General features: G+C 42.3%; 1 protein-coding gene across 2 annotated transcripts in view; it reads right to left on the bottom strand.

Annotated features, from left to right (window-relative positions):
• Positions 1 to 18,761, bottom strand: part of LAMB1 (laminin subunit beta 1) — an 83,777-nt gene that overhangs the window by 14,430 nt on the left and 50,586 nt on the right. For both annotated transcript variants that reach the window (XM_066272184.1, XM_066272185.1), the window contains 5 exons: positions 13,902 to 14,271; positions 11,046 to 11,230; positions 6,164 to 6,405; positions 2,447 to 2,650; positions 1,644 to 1,788 (listed from right to left, as the gene is read on the bottom strand). In XM_066272184.1, the coding sequence (XP_066128281.1) occupies positions 1,644 to 1,788; positions 2,447 to 2,650; positions 6,164 to 6,405; positions 11,046 to 11,230; positions 13,902 to 14,271 (1,146 nt within the window). The remainder of the gene's footprint in view (positions 1 to 1,643; positions 1,789 to 2,446; positions 2,651 to 6,163; positions 6,406 to 11,045; positions 11,231 to 13,901; positions 14,272 to 18,761) is intronic.

The following is an 18,761-nucleotide window of genomic DNA, read 5'->3' as shown; positions in this document are numbered from 1 at the left end:
TGCCCATCTGCTTCTCTACCCTTCCCCCTCTCGCTTCTCTCTCTCTCTCTTCTCATCTCCTGCTGCAGCCATGGCCCCAGGTGCTGAGGATGGCTCCATGGCCTCTGCCTTAGGTGCTAAAAATAGCTTCATTTGCAACAGGGCAAGGGCCCCAGATGGGCAGAGCATGGACCCCTAGTGGGCTTGCCAGGTGGATCCTGGTTGGGGCGCATGCAGGAGTCTGTCTCTGCCTCCTCTCCTCTCACTAAAAAAAAAAAAAGAAAGATACAACAAAGGAATGGCAGTCTCTTCTTCCACTAGCTAATACTGTGCGTCTTTACATGAAGCCTGGAACTAGGGCAGCTGCCTTGTAACCAGGAGGAGCTAGCCTGAGCGCAGAACTGATGAACTTAAAATGACAGAGGAGGAAGATGAAAAGTACGTGAGTCCCAATACCATGGAGCTATCCTACTACTGAACTTCTTGTAATGTGTTATGCATCTTTTGGATTAAGTCCATTTCCGTTGAGTTTCCCGTAACTTGTAGCCAAAACCATCCTTGCCAATAACACTCAAACTGACCAGCAATACTTATAAGCTAGATCACAAATTCTAGAGGCTTGCTTTCTCTATAAAACACTTAAGGTACAGAGATGTCTCACCATAAATATAATATCCTATAAATAATAGCATTACAAAGCATTGGAGGCAATGCCAAAAGAAACCCTTCTTCAACTCTTCTAACAGCATTATATGTAATCTCTAACAAATTCCAAATTCAACGATCACATTTATACTCTCTCTCACTGCTTGTCTTGCTACTTGGGTATCATATCAGGTGTGTCTATAACTGCATGAATCGAAGAGGGTCACTGACACATACATCAACTCCTTAAGAAATGGAAGCATTTCTTAACATGGAATTTTTTAAATTTGGAAATGGGCTTGACCTGTGGTGGTGCAGTGGATAAAACGTCAACCTGTAACACTGAGGTCACTGGTTCAAAACCCTCAGCCTGCCTGGTCAAAGCACATATGGGAGTTGATGCTTCCTGCTCCTTTCCTCATTTTCTTTCTTTCTTTATCTTTTTTTTTTTTTTTTGCAGAGGTAGAGAGGCAGAGAGAGGGACAGATAAGGACAGACAGACAGGAAGGGAGATGAGAAGCATCAGTTCTTCATTGCAGCACCTTAACTGTTCATTGACTGCTTTCTCATATGTGCCTTGACTGGGAGGTTCCAGCTAATCCAGTGATCCCTGTTCAAGCCAGTGACCATGGGATCATGTCTATGATCTCACACGTAAGCCAGCGACCCCTCATTCAAGCTGGTGAACTTTGCTCAAACCAGATGAGCCTGTGCTCAAGCAGGCGACCTCGGGTTTTGAACCTGGGTCCTCAGTGTCCCAGTCTGACACTCTATCCACTGTGCCATTGCCTGGTCAGGCCTCCCGCTGTCTTCTCTATCTCTTTCTTTCTCCTCTCTCTCTCTAAAAATGAATAAATAAATAAAATCTAAAAAAACTGAAAATATCAATTCTTGCCAGAAATTGATTTTATCTAAAATGCAGATTTGAATTGTGGTCTCTCAAACACAGACTCTTATAAAACAGTTTTATATTCCAAGACTGGAAGAAATATCTAAAAGTAAAATGAAAGTTTTCTTACGGGTCAAAAAGTCCCTGATCTGCTTGATGAGGTTTCGCAAGTCCTCATTGCTCCTGTCCACTTTTTCTTTGGTAGCATTGGCTTTCAACAGGACATCTTGAGCATTCTGTTTTGCCTCATCTGCCCTCAGTTTTGCTTCAGAGACCTAAATATGAGGAATAAATTACGCAGGGAACAACATCACTCTTCTAAACCAGATGAGAATGTTATAAATGGTCCAGGAAATGATGTTGACAAACTAGCACCTGGAATCAAGGCTTTCAAATCAAGTGTTACCCACTCGACTGTATTCTATTCTTTTATAGAGTATTCAGTAGACAGATTCCTATACCGCATTCTCATATAGGTAGGACTAGCATATACATTTGTTCCAGTTGTTTCTAATTCCTTCAAAATGTTTGGTGGCCTATAAAATGTTCTTTAGTCTTTCTTAGGCACCCACATCTATATATAGTTCAGTTAATATGAAGTTAATACTTCATGTATCACTTCAGAAGAATATATACTCTACTGCTTATATACAGAATTTGTATAGTGCAGTTGGAGGTATTCATAACCCTGCACCCATGGTAAGTAACATGGTGTCTCAAATTGTTGTGAGAAGAAAGCAAATTCTTGAACATCCATGAATAAAAAACATCCTCAGCTCTTTCTGTGACTTCACAAAAGCCTGGACTTTCATACTTGGTGTGAAATGCCCTTTTTATTTAAGTCAGCACCTTGAATGGATTCTTCCTCTTCAGATCCTCCATTCCAATACTAAGCAAACAAACTGTAAAAACTGAGGCTGTCCACTGAATTACCATTTTGGAGAGCTGTTCGACTTCAGCCAGGGCACTCAGGACGTCTCGGTCAAAGTCCATGGCTTTCTGCCAGGCATTGTGTGCAGCAGTGACCAGACCACCACAGCCAGGCCCCCCACACTTCTTCTGTCCTTCATCAGTTCTGCAGTTGGGGCCACCACACTCAGTCTCAGAACAGGAGGCCCCTGGAGGCGTTCCACACGTCTGCAACAAGCCAAAGAGCAGGCACGGGTCAGAGGGAGTCCGTGCAGCGAGCAGCTGTGCAGGGCTTGGGTGGCCCCAGTCAGCATGTAGGTGGTCCTCAGCAAGGGTGCTCAGGAGGGAGAGAGGAACAAGGAGCTTCGGAATAAGTTAACCTGCTTATTTCCAAGGGAACAAACATTTACAACCCTCACTAATACCTTCTGCCCCAATGAACTGAAATATCATATGGGCCCTACAGGCTGCAAACATTATCTGCTTTATTAGGTTGAAGTCTGCCAATAGGAGGCTAGAGGGTGCCTACTCTTATTCTAACCAGTCTGATTAAAAAAAATAAGCAGGCATTGAAAACCTTCTTTAGACGGGCACCATGTTAAATGTCCTGGTGAACAGGGTGACACAAAAGGCCCGCTACCTGACCTTTTAGTAACTTCCCATCTATTTAGAAGACAGAATCACTCCACAGGAAACAGAGTAGGTCAGGTGCAATAAGTACAAAGGAAGCAGACGAGGAGAGGCTGCTGAGGACGCCAGTATCTGTAGTTGGGGAAGGGCATTTGCTGGTGGGATCTGCGCAGGGGAAGTGGGGGGACATTCCAGATATGAGGGACAGAGAAAATAGTAGGAACAAAGGTGGATGTAACTTTTCCAAATAAACAACACCCCATAGACTCTCCGCTTTCTTCTCTACTAGAAACCCCTACACATCAGGGCTTGGCCATGATACACATGGCAAACTGGTAAATGACAGGATTGCTACATGAGGTCAAAGACTGAGCAGGAAGAAAGTTGTATGTAGAGCTACCCTTTTGTGGCAAATGCTTGTACTGAAAAGAGGCAAAGGATTTACTGCATTGAAAAGCAGTGAACAGAATGCTCCCATGCAAGGAAAATAAAAAAGTAGTTTCTGAATAAATACAATCAACTCTTTAGCCTAATAATTTTATGGGAATTACAATATCACTATATCTCAAAATAAATCAAATAACAGTATTTCATATATCTGCTTTGCAGGATATAAAAACCTTCAGAAAATAACATTTCTCTGTGTGCTGAAGAACATGGGCTCTAATTAGGAAGAGCAGCCTCCGACCTCAGGGGTACTTTCTAAACAATCTGACAGCACACTGCAAGATCTGTTCTGTTTCAACACACAGGACAGGCAGAAAAAAACCAGCATGGGTCTAGCTAAACAGGCACAAGGACAAAGAACTGAAGGCACTTGAAAAAACACACAGGGACCAAACTCTCCCTGCACAAGAAGTGGCAGTATGGAGTTCTCACAGAACATTGAACTAAGACAAACAGAGTGAGAGGCCGGAGAAGCTGGTGAGCCCCCAGGCAGCTCGCCAGGGGAAAGTGAGCACAGGGCAGGGCACCTGCCTGCGGGAACCAGCCCGCCCCCCACTCCCAAGGTCCTTGGCACTGTAGCAAACACACTGCCTTCAGCATGCTTAGCTGCTTTCCATTTTAGTTTGCAGATTTTTAAATTTGTGATTACAGTACTGGTTTTTCACTGGACTTTGTGAGGAAGGAATCAACACTGAGTCAGGACGATGGGAAGAACTGGCATTTCGTGCCTAACTATAACAACTTTCTCTTCTTGGGTGCAGTTTTCACATCGCTCTGGGCCTCCATTTTTCTAGTAAAGAGTGACAGCATTACTTACTTCCTATTTCCACTAGATGCTATACAGTTTCTTAAAATAATAAACACTTATTATAGACATCAATTAAATTAGTCACAATATAGTAGACTGTTTTGGCCTATTTCAGAGAGAAGGGGTGTGGGCAGAGGCAGGAAGGGGAACATCGCTAAGACAATGCTAATGAAGTCTGAACTCTCACATTTCCATGTGCTCACCCCCCCTCCCCCACCACCTGTCACTGAACCTCTGTCTCTAAGCCAGGGGTAATCAACCTTTTATACCTACTGCCCGCTTTTGTATCTCTGTTAGTAGTAAAATTTTCTAGCCGCCCACCGGTTCCACAGTAATGGTGATTTATAAAGTAGGGAAGTAACTTTACTTTATAAAATTTATAAAGCAGAGTTATAGCAAGTTAAAGCATTTAATAATAATTACTTACCAAGTACTTTATGTCGGATTTTTGCTAAGTTTGGCAGAATAAATCTTAATTGAACAACTTACTATAGTTAAATCTATCTTTTTATTTATACTTTGGTTGCTCTGCTCCCTCCTACCATGAAAGCTGGAATGCCCACTAGGGGGCGGTAGGGACCAGGTTGACTACCACTGCTCTAAGCTAAGAGCACATTAGCCTTGTGAAATACAAGTCTATAAAACATATTGTTGGGCTAATGAGTGTAAATTTTCTATTTTTTGAGTTTGCTCACTTTTATTGTTAGAAAATGACACTGGGCAGCATCAGGTATATGTCTGGAAATTGCAAATTACCTTTCTACTTGGGAAGGGCCATTGTCTTGCGAATAGTTGCTGGAGGAGAGGTTTTCCCACCAGAAAGTTTTGAAAAGAGAGAAGAGGTAGGGAGAAGCCATGTTTGAAAAGAGTGAGAGCAGAGAGAGAATGCAGAGTGCTGAAGGAGAAGCTAGGGAACCAGAGCTGAGGGGCTTTTGTGAGCTCCTCTGAGACTGGTGAGGCCTTTGATTCGTGGAGGAACTGGAGAAGGTCCTCCTGGTTGTGGGACCGGATAATGGCTCTGGGAGCCCTGTGTGTTTGCTCCCAGTCCTTGGCCAGTGCGAGACTTTAATAAAGGAGTGGCCCATCATCCTCTAGCTCCACTGTTTCTTTACCGTCTGCCCAAATCTAATGGGAACCTGCATGTGCTTGGCCACGATGGCGGCAGCCTCTGGCCATGCATATACCTTCCAATTCTCTCAGCTAGGTCCGCTTCCATGAAAAACAATAAGGAATCAAGAGGAAGAAACAGATTTACTTTGGCTTTTTTTTGGCTTTCTGCCCAATACTCATTGAAGCCACTACTCAATTTCATTTGGTTCCAGAGTTCCTTTTTAAAAGCTTCTGAAAAATGAATTTACTTTCTAGGCTGGTCTCAGGGTTCATCTTCACCAGATAAAGTTACTAGAATAAAGGAACATTTTAACTAACGGCCAAGGAAAAAATTCTTTAGCTCGCTTTAATTTTCTTTTTTAGGAAATCCCTCCCAGAATGATTTCAAATTGTTCCACGGGGATGGAGTTTGCACTTCAAATCAGAACAAAGTGAAAAGGAAATATCCACAGTATAAAAAGGATCAAGGCTGAACAAGCAGCAGTGAGTCCGTACAGCAGCGGGAGAGCAGTCATGGCTCTCTGGCTGTCCTGCAGAGGAACCACTGGATGAGAAGGGAGCTTAGAAAAACACAGGCAGCTGCCTAAACCCAGCTTCATCACGAATACCCACTGCACCCCAAAAGGGAAGCCTGGGAGTTTCACTCCTGCTGGTTATCTGCAAAGTGAACAACAGCATTAAAGACAAAAGCAAGGTACTTTTTTCCCCTATAGCATCCTGGCCTGAGGCCAAACCCAGACACTTACCATTTCAGCAGCTGCTGAAAGGTCCAGACTTTGTAGTTTGCCTGCGAGCTCATCCAGGAGGCGGGCCTGTTCCTCTTGTTTTTCTTTGAAATGGGACTCCCGCTCCAACATCAGGTCCTCCACTCTGTCTCGTGTTAGCACGGACTGCTCCACGGCGCTGTTGGGATCTACGGTGGAGGCATTCACCCGCCTCTCGGCCTCCAGAGACATCTGGAAGTACTTGGTGATGCTGTCGAGGGCGCCTGGGGCACGAAATGAAATTGCCCACAGTTCATCCCCTTGGACTCAATCTCCGCATCTAGCAGTAGCCATATTTGGTTTTGTTTTAAAATTCAAGAAATAAAATATTTGTTTAAAAATATAACTTTCCTGTTATGATCAGTGAATACACATTGTCCCATTAGTGCCTACTCTGGCTCTGGAGGATGCCAAACACCTGCATGAGAAGCAGTCAACCATGCAGACGTGGCTTCTATACAGGCAAGCTTCTGGTTCTTTCTCAATAGCCGGTGCCAGGCAGCCTGCAGATTACATTTCCCACTGATCTTCTCCTTTCTCAGTCATTTATTTAGATGCATGGCTGCTTTGGCTTTAAGGACCATGCCACAAAAGAAGTGAGTGTGCATTAAACAGGACGAATAGTGGGATCTGACAGAGTTATACTTTCTTTGGCTTTTGGTGGAGGGTCCCATGTATGGCCCATGATCACAATAAATGAAAGGCTTGCCAATGTTACTTCTGATCATCCAACATTCTTAAATGTAAAGGACTTACAGAAGTAATACTATAATAGTAGGGGATTTCAATACCCCACTAACATCACTAGATAGATCCTCAAGAAAGAAAATTAACAAAGAAACAGCAGACTTAAAGGACACACTAGATCAACTCGATTTACTAGATATCTTCAGAACCTTTCACCCAAAAGCAGCAAAATATACATTCTTTTCAAGTGCTCATGGTACATTCTCTAGGACAGACCACATGTTAGAGCACAAAAGTGGTCTCAATAAATTTAAGATTGAAATCATATCAAGCACTTTCTCTGATCACAACGGCATGAAACTAGAAATGAACCACAAAAGAAAAGCTAAAAAATTCTCAAACACACGGAAACTAAATAGCAGGTTGTTAAATAATGAATGGATTAAGAATGAGATCAAAGAAGAAATAAAAAAATTCCTTGAAACGAATGACAACGAGCATACAACAACTCAAAATTTATGGGACACAGCAAAAGCAGTACTGAGAGGAAAGTTCATAGCACTACAGGCACACTTTCAGAAGCTAGAAAAAGCTCAAATAAACAACCTAACCCTGCATCTAAAATAACTAGAAAAAGAACAGCAAGTAAAGCCCAAATATAGTAGAAGGAAGGAAATAATAAAGATCAGAGCAGAAATAAATGACATAGAGGCTAAAGAAACAATACAGAGGATCAATGAAACTAGGAGCTGGTTCTTTGAAAAGGTAAACAAGATTGATGAACCTTTAAGTAGACTCACCAAGAAAAAGAGAGAGGACTCAAATAAATAAAATTAGAAATGAGAGAGGAGAAATAACAACTGACACAACAGAAATACAAACTATTGTAAGAAAATCAATCTGGAAGAATCAGAAAACCTAAACAGACCGATTACAACAAATGAGATTGAAACAGTTATCAAAAAACTCCCAACAAAGAAAAGTCCGGGGCCTGATGGCTTCACAACTGAATCCTACCAAATATTCAAAGAAGAACTAACTCCTATCCTTCTCAAACTATTTCAAAAAATTCAAGAGGAAGAAAGACTTCCAAGCTCCTTTTATGAGGCGAGCATAATTCCGATTCCAAAACCAGGCAAAGACAACACAAAAAAAGAAAATTACAGGCCAATATCTCTGATGAATATAGATGCTAAAATCCTCAACAAAATATTAGCAAACTGGATCCAACAATATATGGAAAAAATCATACACCATGATCAAGTGGGATTTGTTCTGAGGAGGCAAGGCTGGTACAATATTTGTAAATCAATCAATGAGATTCATCACATAAACAAAAAGAAGGAGAAAAACCATATGATAATTTCAATAGATGCAGAAAAAGCATTTGATAATATCCAGCACCCATTCATGATAAAAAATCTCAGCAAAGTGGGAATACAGGGAACATACCTCAACATGATAAAGGCCATCTATGATCATACTCAATGGGCAAAAATTAAAAGCAATCCCCTTAAGATCAGGAACAAGGCAGGGGTGCCCCCTTTCACCACTCTTATTTAACATAGTCCTGGAAGTCCTAGCCACAGCAATCAAACAAGAAGAAGAAATAAAAGGCATTCAAGTTGGAAAAGAAGAAGTAAAACTATCATTATTTGCAGATGATATGATATTGTATATAGAAAACCCTAAAGTCTCAGTCAAAAAGCTACTGGACCTGATAAATGAATTCAGCAAAGTGGCAGGATATAAAATCAATACTCAGAAATCAGAGGCATTTTTTTTATAAGCATATTTTTGGACTTTTTATTTATTTATTTTTTATTTATTCATTTTAGAGAGGAGAGAGAGGAGAGACAGAGAGAGAGAGAATGGGGAGGAGCTGGAAGCATCAACTCCCATATGTGCCTTGACCAGGCAAGCCCAGGGTTTCGAACCGGCGACCTCAGCATTTCCATCAGAGGCATTTTTATACGCCAACAATGAACAGTCAGAAAGAGAAATTAAGGAAACAATCCCCTTCACTATTACAACCAAAAAAATGAAGTACCTAGGAGTAAACTTAACCAAGGACACTAAAGACTTGTACTCGGAAAATTACAAAGCATTGATAAAAGAAATCAAGGAAGATACAAACAAGTGGAAGCATATAGCATGCTTATGGTTAGGAAGAATAAACATCATTAAAATATCTATTTTACCCAAAGCAATCTATAAATTCAACGCAATACCAATTAAAATACCAATGACATACTTCAAAGATACAGATCACATATTCCAAAAATTTATATGGAACCAAAAAAGAACACGAATAGCCTCAGCAATCTTAAAAAAGAAGAATGAAGTGGGAGGTATCACACTTCCTGATATCAAGTTATACTACAAGGCCATTGTACTCAAAACAGCCTGGTACTGGCATAAGAACAGGCATATAGATCAATGGAACAGAACAGAGAACCTAGAAATAAACCCACAGCTCTATGGACAACTGATATTTGACAAAGGAAGTAAGGAAATACAATGGAGTAAAGATAGCCTCTTTTAACAAATGGTGTTGGGAAAATTGGACAGCTACCTGCAAAGAAATGAAACTAGATCACCAGCTTACACCAGTCACAAAAATAAACTCAAAATGGATAAAAGGCTTAAAGGTAGGCCGTGAAACCATAAGCATCTTAGAAGAAAACAGAGGCAGTAAGCTCTCCGACATCTCTTGGAGCAATATATTTGCTGATTTATCTTCACTGGGAAGTGAAATAAAAGACAGGATAAACAAATGGGACTATATCAAACTAAAAAGCTTTTGCATAGCTAAAGACAATAAGAACAGAATAAAAAAACAAACTACACAATGGGAGAACATATTTGACAATACGTCTGATAAGGGGTTAATAACCAAAATTTATAAAGAACTTGTAAATCTCAACACCAGGAAGACAATCCAATCAAAAAATGGGAAAAAGAAATGAATAGACACTTTTCCAAAGAGGACATACAGATGGCCAATAGGCATATGAAAAAATGCTCAACATCACTAATCATTAGAGAAATGCAAATTAAAACCACAATGAGATACCACCTCACACCAGCCAGAATGGCGCTCATCAACAAAACAACACAGAGTAAGTGCTGGCGAGGATGTGGAGAAAAGAGAACTGTCCTGCATTGCTGGTGGGAATGCAGACTGGTGCAGCCTCTGTGGAAAACAGTATGGAGATTCCTCAAAAAACTGAAAATCGAACTGCCTTTTGACCCAGCTATTCCACTTTTAGGAATATACCCCAAGAACACCATAGAACGGCTCCAAAAGGAGAAATGCACCCCCATGTTTATAGCAGCATTGTTCACAATAGCGAAGATCTGGAAACAGCCCAAGTGTCCGTCAGAGGACGACTGGATTAAAAAGCTTTGGTACATATATACTATGGAATACTACTTAGCCATAAGAAATAATGACATCGGATCATTTACAATAACATGGATGGAACTTGATAACATTATATGAAGTGAAATAAGTAAATCAGAAAAAACTAAGAACTATATGAATCCATATATAGATAGGACATAAAAATAAGACTCAGAGACATGAACAAGAATGTGATGGCAATGGGGGTGGGGGGTGGGAGGATTGGGGATGGGTGAGGAAGGAGAGAGGGGGGTGGGGAGGGGAGAGGCACAAAGAAAACCAGATAGAAGGTGACAGAAGACAATTTTACTTTGGGTGAGGGGTATACAGCACAGTCAAATGTCAAAATAATCTGGATATGTTTTTTCTCAACATATGTACCCTGATTTATCAATGTCACTGCATTAAATTTAATAATAATAATAATAAAAAAAAAGGACTTACAGAAGTATCAACTTAACTTTCTAACTATTCAAGACCCCTTCCAGGAAAAGCTACGGAGGTCAAACCACTCCGAAAACTCAGGACACGAAGGCCGTCCCAATGAAATGACTGGTGTGTGCTCCTGGACCGCGGCTGTGTCCCCACTACCCTGTGCCCGGGTACACGTTAGTAAAGTGGACATTTCAGTCAGGGACACAGTGAGAAAAAGCTTAAAAATTATTAGAAAGCACTTAATTTTTTCCCTGAAAGTACAGTGTTAAAAAGGTTGCCCCGATGGTTGAACCCATTGTCCAGGCAGGACTGAGTACTTGCACAAAAACTGCTCACCCCGAATATCTGAATTCTTGATAAATTCCAGTTGTTCAGCAATCTCTTTCACAGTGTGGTCCAGGCTGTCTGCTTCCATCTGCAGAGCATCCAGCTCCCTGTCCCTGCTGTTTCTCTGTGAAGCTGTGTCAGATAACTGCACTTCGACTTGAGCCATCTTTTCCGTGACATCTTTGGTTAATTTCCTATAAAGAGAAAGGTAAGTTTTACCCCAGTAAAATAAACCTTTCTACATTTTCTATCAATACTAATACTATAATTACAAACCAACTCAGTAGTTGGTAACAATTTATCTCTAAAAACTGGTTTTATTTTCCTTATCGTTAAGAGAATGTATTAAATCTAACCATTTTTCTTTCTTCAAAGACTTGGATGGAAAACCTGGAGGCACCGCTCAGCTGTGCTGTGGGGGACGGGCCCTCTATGGCTTCTGAACCTCTGCTGTAACATGAGCCAGTGACCAGGTTGGGGAGTCCCAGCTCCGGACCAGACGGAAACAGCTCAAACCCATACAGTCTCCCAAACTCAAAGGCTAAGTGACTCCAGCGCAGAATCATATCTCTCAGCCAAGCGCTGAAAATGCTCTTCTCTGAACCTCGGGGATCCCCTTCAAGATGGGACATGCTGAGGAAAGCCCCACAGCCTGCAGGAAGGCAGCAGGAGTCACCCCACTTTTCACACAATCCCCCCTCTAAGCAAGGTCCCATCAGAGGTGCCTCCTTCCACCAACAAGCAGACCTTTTGTTTTACAAAAGAAAGAAGGTAGTATCTACTGAGAAGGAAGTATAAAAAGCAGCTTTCACAGAATTTCACTGGAATCCAAATCCAACTGCATTTTGTGCTGTGTCCTCATATCTTCAAAGCTGTATGTTAGACATCTGCTTGTGTGTTACCTGTATGTACGGGGTACGCGTGTATACATCACAGTCATCTTTAAGAAGGCCTTAGCTCGGGTAGTACTAGTCACCTACCTAGTCACCATTGTCTTCTCAGGGCGAGAACGGAATAAAAAACGGGGGGAAAATGTAGAGGTGCTGAAAGGTGAGTGCCATTAGGAAAACGGTATTTAAGGCTGAGATAATACCATGTCCCAGTATGGAGAAAAAGTATTTAAAAGGCTGTGTAGTTTAAATTACGATTTATAAACTCGATGACTTTTTTCATGAGGCCATTATAAATATTGTTCTTTTTTCAGAACTTTGCTCTTACTAGTCTGCTCATTCACAGGAGGCTTTCCTGTCTTCTTTGGTCTCATACAATATTACAATAAAAAGAAATCAAATCTAACTTTGTACATTTTAAAATAATGCCACTTTGCATCCTAAAACATGCATCTTTATATATATTGTGTTGAGAAAAGATGAGTGAAACTAGTTTCCGTGAGATGCTTGCCGCCTGTCTGACTGCAAATCGAGTAGTGTGGGGAGAGACAGGGCTGCTTCAGGAATGTAAACTTTCTTCCAGCAGGCTCTCAGGGGACACCGCAGTTTCTCATTCTTCCTCGGCACAGGAGACCAAGGCCAAGAGTCATTTCCTAAATGGGCTTGCACTTAGAACACGGCCTTCCAAAACTGATTGCTACATGTTAGGAGGTTGCAACAGTCTTTTTAATGAAGTAAAATTCCTCATTAAATGCATTATTGCCTCACATGGACATTTCATCACATCCTGGTCAACCACTTGGTCTTGGACACAAAACCTGAGGTTTGACATCAAGGGACTTAGAATCTAGAAGGCTTAGGAAGGATTTTCTATAAGGTACTTGAGCTAATGTCAGCTGTTCTCTTCCTGCTACTCATAGATAGTGTTGAGATGGAAAGTCCATCTTGCCTCTGAGACATGCTGATTAAAGTCCCATCAAAAACTGTTACCATAGTTTTGTCATAATGTAAAATCACTCTAGTGTGTAGGATTTAGTTATGAAACGTTGCCCCTGTTCATGCCAAATGGTGAATCTGCAAGAAAACAAAACAAAACAAAAAACAAAACAAAACAAAAAAACATAGCATTTGGGGAAATACACATGCTTTCTACCCTTTCCTGTTTTGTCCTTCAGCCTAGATCTTACTGTGCTGGTTTGTGGGGCCCTTTTTGGCAAAGGTAGTTTGGAATGTTTCAGAGCAAGAGGGATAAGGCCAGGAGAAACACTAGAAAAATGAGCTCTGAGAAATGAGCATCGCTCAGGTCAATTCTCTCTGCTTTCACTGGCAAAACAAACACTATCCAGTTAGTGACCATCACCCAGAGAAGAGCGTTTTCATGGCAGAGAAGTGTAATTAGAGGAATGAAGCTCTGTTCTGGGGGACGGATGGCTGAGCAGTGGAAATCAGTCTTATCTGTGGTAATGGAATTTCCTGGTAGTGGCAGAACATATAATAATAATTTATAGTTATAATGTTTTTGCAATTACATTATCCATTTCATAGATCAATCTTTTTGCTACTCTGTACGGTAAAGGCTAACACTATCTTCTCCACAGGAGAAAAGAGCTCAGGAATAGTGAGTTGTTCAAGTTCATAAGCCCAGCAAGTGACTGAGCCAACTTGACATGCGTGTTCCCACCCTGCTACCACCATGAGCACCGTTTGCAACAGGGATCGCTGACTTGAATACACACACAGCCCACACCGCAGCCTCCGCAGTTCTGGTCCTCACTGACATGCCAACGTTCACGCACCCAGTGCCCAGAATAAAGACTGCTGGAAAATGAATGGTGTGCGTCTGAATGGGTGAGTGCGTCACTCACAGGATGAACCATGCCTTCTGATGGAAGCCTCTTGCCAAGATATCATTACTGTTTATTCATGAAGTTGAAACAATATTGTGAATTCTTACTCATGCTCATTAACTACTTACTCTGCTTCCTCAAAGAGATTCCCAATGTTTTTCAGTGGCTCCGCAGCCGGGCTCTGGGCCAGGATGTCTCTGATCTCGCTGACCTTCTTCTCCACGGAATCCACTGTCTCCTGGTACGGCCCGATCACTCCACTGATCTTCAAGGCCTTGGCTTTCTCCAGGAAATGCTGGGTCCTGTTGGTCAACTCGGAGATGATCACATCCCAAAGAGCAAAGCACTGGTGGCATGGTGTGCAGTCAGGGAAGACCCCCGAGTACCCGCGAGTGCACTTGTCACAGCGTGGACCCTCGACACCCTCGATGCAGACACACTGGCCAGTGGGCTGGTCACACTGTGGCGTCTCAATACCCCTGGGATCACAGTCACAGGCTGGAAGGGAAACAGCAATGCTTGCTGATATACTAGATCATCAACCTCAGTGACAAGATGTCAACCACAGATGACCATTTAACAACAGCTCTCACAGAGATTTCAACAGCTTCGTCCAAAACATGTATGACCTTATAAACCGTGCTGACCACTTCCTTTGTGTGTGTGTGTGTGTGTGTGTGTGTGTGTGTGACAGAGACAGAAAGAGACAGATATGAACAGAGAGACAGGAAGAGAGATGAGAAGCATCAATTCTTCGTTGAGGCACCTTAGTTGTTCACTGATTGATTTCTCATATGTGCCTTGACCATGAGGCTACAGCAGACCAAGTGACCCCTTGCTCAAGCCAGCGACCTTGGGCACTTCAGGGTTTCAAACCTGGATCCTCTGCATCCCAGTTCAATGCTCTATCCACTGTGCCCAGGCTGCCAACCACTTCTTAAAAATAACAGTAATAGTCCACAGTGATTTTTTAAGTTAACACTTATTGTGCCTGGCCCTGCAGAATTGTTTTACGTGTTCATTTAACCGTCACAATAACCCTGTTGGATAGGTGACCTGCCTTAAATCTTACAACAAGGAAATGGCTGAGCCAGGATTCAAAATTAATACTTTGCAACTCGAGAGTCTGCGCTCTTAGCTCTGTCCTGTCTCCACCTCCCTCTTACCCATCTTCCCTTTAGATGCTGTCACTACAGACAATGCCCATGACGTCCTGATGCCATGAGGCATCTGGCCTGATACCACACTAAAGAGCAGCTCCTAACACACCTCACCTCACCCCACCTGGTCACAAACAGAATTATGACTACTAAGAGAGATGCAATAGAGTTGATAAAAAGGAAACTAAATCAGAAAGTCATAGGAATTCTAAGTATCTAGTTCAAAAGCTTCCAATTAAGTACACTCTAACTTGTGAGTTTGCCACCGTGATAACTACTGAGAACTTAGGCTCATAAAATGTCAGATAGAAGGAACCTGGGGACCCATTCAAGTCCCAGTGTGTCACTAGCCCAGGAAGGCTGGCATCTTAGGCAGAGCCCAAGAATACAGAGTAAAACTGGAGGTCTTAGCCAATGGACAGTGGCTGAGCTTCCTTACCACAATGCCTGTGCCAATAAACCCTGGTATACAATTTCAAATCTCAGGTGACTAACTCACTTTTATATCAACACTTGACTTTTCTGAGTGTCTGTATAATGTTTAAGTAACAAAAAACCAGTACACATATCTTATCTCTGGGATCAAGTCCTTTCTGGGGAAAGGGGATAAAAAAATTAAAAATAACAGCAGCAACAAAAACCTCGCATATCTTATTCTCCTAACTAGACTGAGGATTCCAAGGGGAGGGGTACATCTTCAACCCTATCTTCATTCCCAACACTGAGCACAGGGTTAACTTGCCAACCAGAGTTCAGTTTTCTTTGCCAAATGGGGCCCTGACCTCCTCTGTGGTACAGGCAGGAAAGGGACATTTACATGCCTTATAAAAGAAAATCCTCCCAAAACATCGACTGTGACAAAGCACAACAGGTTCCTACTCTGTCAGATATCTTTATAAATCTGCTTGGGTCAGAAGCTATGATTTGCCTCTGAAAGACCTTCTAAGTCAGGGGTCGGGAACCTTTTTGGCTGAGAGAGCTATGAACGCCACATATTTTAAAATGTAATCCCATGAGAGCCATACAATGACCCGTGTACGTTACGCATTATCCAATAAAAATTTGGTGCTGTCCTGGAGGACAGCTGTGATTGGCTCCAGCCACCCCAACCATGAATGTGAGCGGTAGGAAATGAAGGGATTGTAATACATGAGAATGTCATATATATATATATGTGTGTGTGTGTGTGTATATATATATATATATATATATATATATTTTTTTTTTTTTTTTTTTTTTTTTTTTTTTGTATTTTTCTGAAGCTGGAAATGGGGAGGCAGTCAGACAGACTCCCGCATGCGCCCGACCAGGATCCACCCGGCATGCCCACCAGGGGACGATGCTCTGCCCATCCGGGGTGTTGCTCTGTCGAGACCAGAGCCACTCTAGCGTCTGGGGCAGAGGCCAAGGAGCCATCCCCAGCGCCTGGGCCATCTTTTGCTCCAATGGAGCCTCGGCTGCAGGAGGGGAAGAGAGAGACAGAGAGGAAGGAGAGGGGGAGGGGTGGAGAAGCAGATGGGCGACTCTCCTGTGTGCCCTGGCCGGAAATCGAACCCAGGACTTCAGCACGCCAGGCCGACACTCTACCACTGAGCCAACCGGCCAGGGCCATGTTTTATATTTTTAATGTTATTATTTTTTTTATTAAAGATTTGTCTGCGAGCCAGATGCAGCCATCAAAGTAGCCACATTTGGCTCACGAGCCATAGGTTCCCGACCCCTGTTCTAAGATAAACATCTTCCAGAACAAGTTTCACCGAAGGTCTTGAGAGCTGCTCAGAGCCCCTCTGTCCTCTAAATGCAGGTTTACCTGAGGCCTGTGACATTTCACCTGGCCCTTTCCACATCCTGCCTTGTTATTAGCTTATTTTTTCATTGCCTGTGTTAGCCAGCTGCACTCCAAATTCTCAGTGGCCAGTTTGAGCAGTGCAGTGTTGTGATCAGAGTGCAGCCTGTGGGCTCATGCTGCCTAGTTGTGAATCCTGCCCATCCCACACCCTAGCTATGTGACTCTGGGCAGTAAGGAAACTGAGTCTCAGTTTCCACATATATAAAAAAGGAGTAATGATTGTTCCTACCTCATAAGATTGCTTTTTGGATTGAATAATTCTTTTATTTATTTCCTTATTTTTAATTTTTTTTATGGGAGACAAAGACAGAGAGAGTCAGAAAGAGGGACAGATAGGGACAGACAGACAGGAAGGGTGAGATGAGAAGCATTAATTCTTCATTGCATACCTTAGTTGTTCACTGATTGCTTTCTCATATGTGCCTTGACCCAAGAAGCTCCAGGTGAACCAGTGACCCCTTACTCAAGCCAGACACCTTGGTCTTCAAGCCAGCTACCTTTGGGCTCAAGCCAGTGGCCATGGGGTCATGCTTATGATCCCATGCTCAAGCCAGCAATTCTGTGCTCAAGCCAGATGAGTCCACGCTCAAGCTGGAGATCTTGGGTTTTAAACCTGGGTCCTCTGTGCCCCAGGCCGATGCTCTATCCACTGCATCACCACCTGGTCAGGCAGGATCAAATAATTCTAAAGTGCTTCAAAGAGTATTTGGCTTATAGTAGGCATTCAGTAAATGTTTACTATTACTTTCTGTGTCTATGCAAATGTCAGGTGATCTACTTAAAGTGTGGCTTGATCACGTTTCCATTTGCTAACAAGAGAGGTTGTCATGGCCTTCCTTTTTTTATCTTCATATATACTGCTCCCAAATTAGGGGATATTTAATCACTTCATATTCATTTTTAAATATCCCCTAATTTTTGTGAGCAGTATATTTGCTAATAATAACATCATTATTCAAAATTTGAAGTTTGAAATATTCTAGTTCTCAAACTTTAGTATTTAAAGCATAGCATTATCACTCTGACCAGATAGCTCAGTTGGTTAGGGCAGCGTCCCAATACACAGAGGTTGCAGGTTCAATCCCTGGTCAAGGCACAAACAGAAATTGATCAATGTTTGTTTGTCTCTTCCTCCCTTTTTCTCTAAAAAAAAATTTAAAAATTTTGTTTTAATTAAAAAGAAACAACTTCGACAACATGCAGCATATTCTTGGTGCACTGGGTTTACCCAGGCACAAGAGACACGTTTTGTTTTTCCTGTGTTCTCTGGGACATTCTCAGCAGTCAGGGCACAGGCTAGGTGAGCTGGAGATAACTTTGTGTGTGCTCTCTAGACTGCTAGTTCTAGATCTTCCTAAAAATAAGGGTTCCTGAATCAGGTAGGTTCAGGAAATTCTATACCCTCTTCTTAAGATTCAAGACAAACATCACAAATTAAAGATTCAGAAGAGGTTTGCAGGAAAACAGTTTCACTGTTCCGTCATATCCCAAACCCATTAGGCTAGGGCATCTTCTTCGAGAGGAACACCCAGTGACACCCAGAGGATACAAGGGGAAAGGCTTGGGACAGCAGCTGCTTCCTCAGTCTCTGAGGCCGGGTAAATAGGAAGAACTTGAATAACACTGTGTCAGAGTGACTTTTAGGAATGGATTTCCACATCATCTGGTAAAATTCAGTCACCGTCCAAAAAGCTAAACATTACTTAGGCCACACAGGGCGGAGCCTGTCAAACTTAGGCACCTGGAGGGTCATGAGATACGACTGCTCATTTCTTGAATAGCATTTATTGAATAGCAGATTCAGAGTCAGGGGTCAGCTGGGGCCTGAGAGTTTGGAACAGTTGCCATGTGAAGCTGATGTTAGGGGTCACTGAACCCCATTTTGAGGAGCACTGTCTGTGTTATTTTCCCAGCCATCCAGCCTTCCTCTTGTACATGCTGTATGTGCACAGGGTGTGAGTATGTGTGGAGCAAGACAG

This window comes from Saccopteryx bilineata, chromosome 4 (assembly GCF_036850765.1).
Source record: "Saccopteryx bilineata isolate mSacBil1 chromosome 4, mSacBil1_pri_phased_curated, whole genome shotgun sequence".
Lineage (NCBI taxonomy): Eukaryota > Metazoa > Chordata > Mammalia > Chiroptera > Emballonuridae > Saccopteryx > Saccopteryx bilineata.
Note: the sequence above shows the minus strand (reverse complement) of the source record. Positions and strands in the feature narration are given on the sequence as shown.